General features: G+C 38.3%; 1 protein-coding gene across 1 annotated transcript; it reads left to right on the top strand.

Annotated features, from left to right (window-relative positions):
- Nucleotides 1–2,979, top strand: LOC107573266 (uncharacterized). The gene is made up of 7 exons (XM_016259698.1): nt 1–50; nt 419–554; nt 1,089–1,468; nt 1,995–2,308; nt 2,558–2,739; nt 2,847–2,865; nt 2,942–2,979. The coding sequence occupies exons 1-7, from the start codon at nt 1–3 to the stop codon at nt 2,977–2,979; spliced, it is 1,119 nt and encodes a 372-aa protein (XP_016115184.1).
- Nucleotides 2,980–3,550: the final 571 nt, after the last annotated feature.

Genomic DNA, 3,550 nt, shown 5'->3' with positions numbered 1-3,550 from the left:
ATGTCCAAATTACAAGAAGCATTGAAAGATTGCTTGCCATCAGATGTCAGGTATGTAATGTTTTCAGAACGCATTTCATTTCTCACACATCTTTTGGCATACAATGCACTTACTTCCTAAAATGGGAAAAAAATAACAATGATGACCATGATTTACAAATGAATGAATATGCCAGTAAGTTGTACTGCTGCTAATTGTTAAGAAATGGGTGTTGATTCTTCCATGAAAGTTTAGTTAGGCTATAATTATTTTAGTTTAGCTGTAATTTCTAAAACATCTGTGATTTAACCACAGTCGCTACCGGACAATATCCTTGGACGGTTTTGGGACCCATTTTTTTCCATCAACTGAAATCAAATTGATAAATGTTCTTTTACAAATTCGTTGCTTGACATTTGCTGTTTTTGCTTATTCATAGATTAGAGCTCATGATGCCTTGTGGAAACAATTTAGTTGCACCAAAGGTGTGTGAAGGCCAGGAGCTGAGTGGACAACTGATTCACAAAGTCTTTAAATCAAAGACCCTGTACCTAAGGCCATCAAAGGAAATAGAGGTATGGCATACTTTTAAACAGGGCCGTAACCACAATAGACAAGTCCCCCTCAATAATTACAAATGGCCAAACTGTCCTCCCCCAATATTTGCACTGATCTGCTGCCCACCATTATGCAGCACTCTTGTTATACGAATGATAATAATTACACCAAAAACATGGTTGCAACACGTTTACTATAAAACCATGGTTAATTTTCTTAAGTGTTTTAGCAGCCATATCAGTACCACTTTAGTGAAGGAGACTGAATGCTATGTAATGAATATTTGCAGCTTCTCAGACACACAACAGTGTTTTTTTACTACATTTTTTCTGTGGTAATTTGCATTTGTTTACACTGTGCTTCTGAGCATGTTCCAAAACATGGTGGAATGCATTGCTCCGTGACGTAGATTCCCATTTTCTATATGAAAGTTGGTCCCCCATGTTCAAGACAAGGTTATGGCCTTGCTCTTAAATGACTACTTGATCAATTATTTTATATTATAATGTGCTGTCTTAGTGCAAGTCTATTGTGTGTGTGTTGTTTGGCAGCGTGACTCCTTTTGTGGTGACAACGGGAAAGATGACAGTACAGACTCTGAGTCAGTAACTGAGATAACACCTCTAGAACATTGCCACAGGACCACTGAATTATGTTCTCCACCTATTGCTGAGCCTGTTCCTACACAGCCTTCTACATTACTCTCATACTCAACAGTGCCTTGCAGTTCATGGGCAACTACACCATCCACTTCACCAGGGCATTCTCTTGAGCAGGCTTCAACATCTTCAGCTCCAAATACAGTGAACTATGAGATAACAAGCCATGATGATTACAGTGCCTATCTGTCAGTGATGACCTCCTTCTCAGACTTTTCCTCAGATGATGAAGATCTTAACCAGGCAATTCTTGCCAGCATTGAAACACATCGGTAAGTACATCATAAGTATCAACTAACTATGCTGTTGTGAGTTATATTAATCAGGGATAAGCCACAGCTAGCTGTGCATTAAAGAACTGCCTGATGTGAAGCGGATGGTGGTTGCCTCTGCAAATTGTATTAAAATTGGTTAATGCACATCTAGTCATGGATTATCGCGCTTATACCATGGTCATTTGCCAACACTGACAAGTTGAAACTTATTGATGTTTGTAGTGCAATATTTGACCAGAAGGGTAAAATGTATGGTTATTTTTTATCAGTTACGGCTCATTACATCCAGCAGATCTAGCATTAGATCTGAACTGACTTGAAACTACCTGTGTAAAAAAATGGTTTTATTGCACACCTTCCAGCCAGTCAGAATGGAGTATTCAGACAGACCATGGTATAATTGCATTGAGCACTGTCTACAAATCATAGCATTACAGAGTTCCATACCTGCTCAAGTGCTTTTCAGAGTTGTGGTTGAACATTTATTGTTAACTTTATTTTTTCTTTCAAATTGTGTTGATAGAAACTTTGAGGATGTTCCTGTTAAGAATATTCTTTTGGACCTGGTCTCCAACATAAACTACATTTCACACTGCAGGTTTCACATAAACCGCTCAGCAGTGCTTGAAGGAGCTATTCAAGGTTTTACCCGAATCAACTATAACCCCTCCAATGCAATCTCAGTTAAATTCTCGGATGACTCCGGGAGGCATGAGGAAGCAGTGGACTTAGGGGGACCACGCAGAGAGTTTTTAAGGCTCCTCATGCAAGCCTTCAAAGACAGTTCAATGTTCGAAGGCAATGAGCAATCACAAAATCTTGCTCTTGATAGTTGTGGTATGTTCCCCCCCCCCCCCCCCCCCCTTTTTACTACTGATAAAAAAACAATCATGTCAATTAGTAAAAATGCATTACTTGACTCTTACTTGACATGATATACTGCCATTGAGATAGCAGGTGTTTGTTTTTAAGGCTTTTCTGTTAGGAGGGTGTTTAAGATTACTGATTAGGTTTACAGTTTAACAGGTTTGTTGTTGAACTGTGAATTTTCTTTCTTGTCCTAAATGTAATTTTTTTTTTCTTCAGCATTAAGAGAGAACCGCTATTACATTGCGGGACAAGCAATTGCTGTAAGTTTAGTCCATGGGGTGCCTGCTCCAGGATTTCTATCACAGGTACTGTTCTCCTGTTTGGTCAATGGCCCGGAGTCCGCAAAACCCACACTGGATGACATTTCAGATTCTTGTTTAAATGAGAAGGTCAAAAAGGTATTTTGAGCTTTGCCTTAATTTCAGAAGGTTATTATTATTAATATTTTTAGTTTTTGTTCTTCTTCTTATTGTTGCTGTTGTTATTATTGTTATTTTGTTTTTAGATTCAAGATGCCACAAATTGTAAGGAGCTGTTAGAGGCAACAGAGCCATTGTTGGACTACTTGCTGACTGCTGGATGTCTCAGGCCTCTGAAAAGCGTTGAAGACCGTGATCTTCTTGTACATGACATCTTAATGCTCCAGACTGTCCACAGGCTCCAGAGAGCATTTGAAAGGTAACCTGTTTAGTGTTCAATTTGAAGCATATTTTTCTTGTTTTTTCTGTAGCTGAGAACAAAGAGTTTATCATTTATTTCACAAGAGTTCTTATGTCGTTTTGCTTCTTAAGTAAATGTATCTCGATTTAAAGGGATAGTTCACACAAAAATTTAAATTCTGTCCTTACTTACACTCATGAGTAATATCTTAATTTGTGTTCTGAAGATGAATGAAGGTCTTATGGGTTTGGAATGACATGAGGGTGAGTAATTAATGACCGAATTTTCATTTTTGGGTGAACTAACCCTTTAAGATCCATTTAGATATTTGCACTGGAAAACAAGACAGAACTACCGAAAAAGAACATCACTTTTCTTGCAGTGTGATCAGAAGGTATAGTGGAAATTATTTCCATAATCTAGTGGTTGGGAGAAACTACTGTCTTAACCAACTCATTGCTAACCTCCAAAGCTGGTCAAAAGTCAGTGTTAAACCAGTGTAGTGTGTTTGGAGTGTTTTGATGGCACATGTGATCACTGTTCTGGCTA

This window comes from Sinocyclocheilus grahami, unplaced genomic scaffold, assembly GCF_001515645.1.
Source record: "Sinocyclocheilus grahami isolate Dianchi unplaced genomic scaffold, SAMN03320097.WGS_v1.1 scaffold1908.1, whole genome shotgun sequence".
NCBI lineage: Eukaryota > Metazoa > Chordata > Actinopteri > Cypriniformes > Cyprinidae > Sinocyclocheilus > Sinocyclocheilus grahami.
The sequence above is the reverse complement of the archived record's forward strand: the minus strand, read 5'-3'. Positions and strand labels throughout refer to the sequence as shown.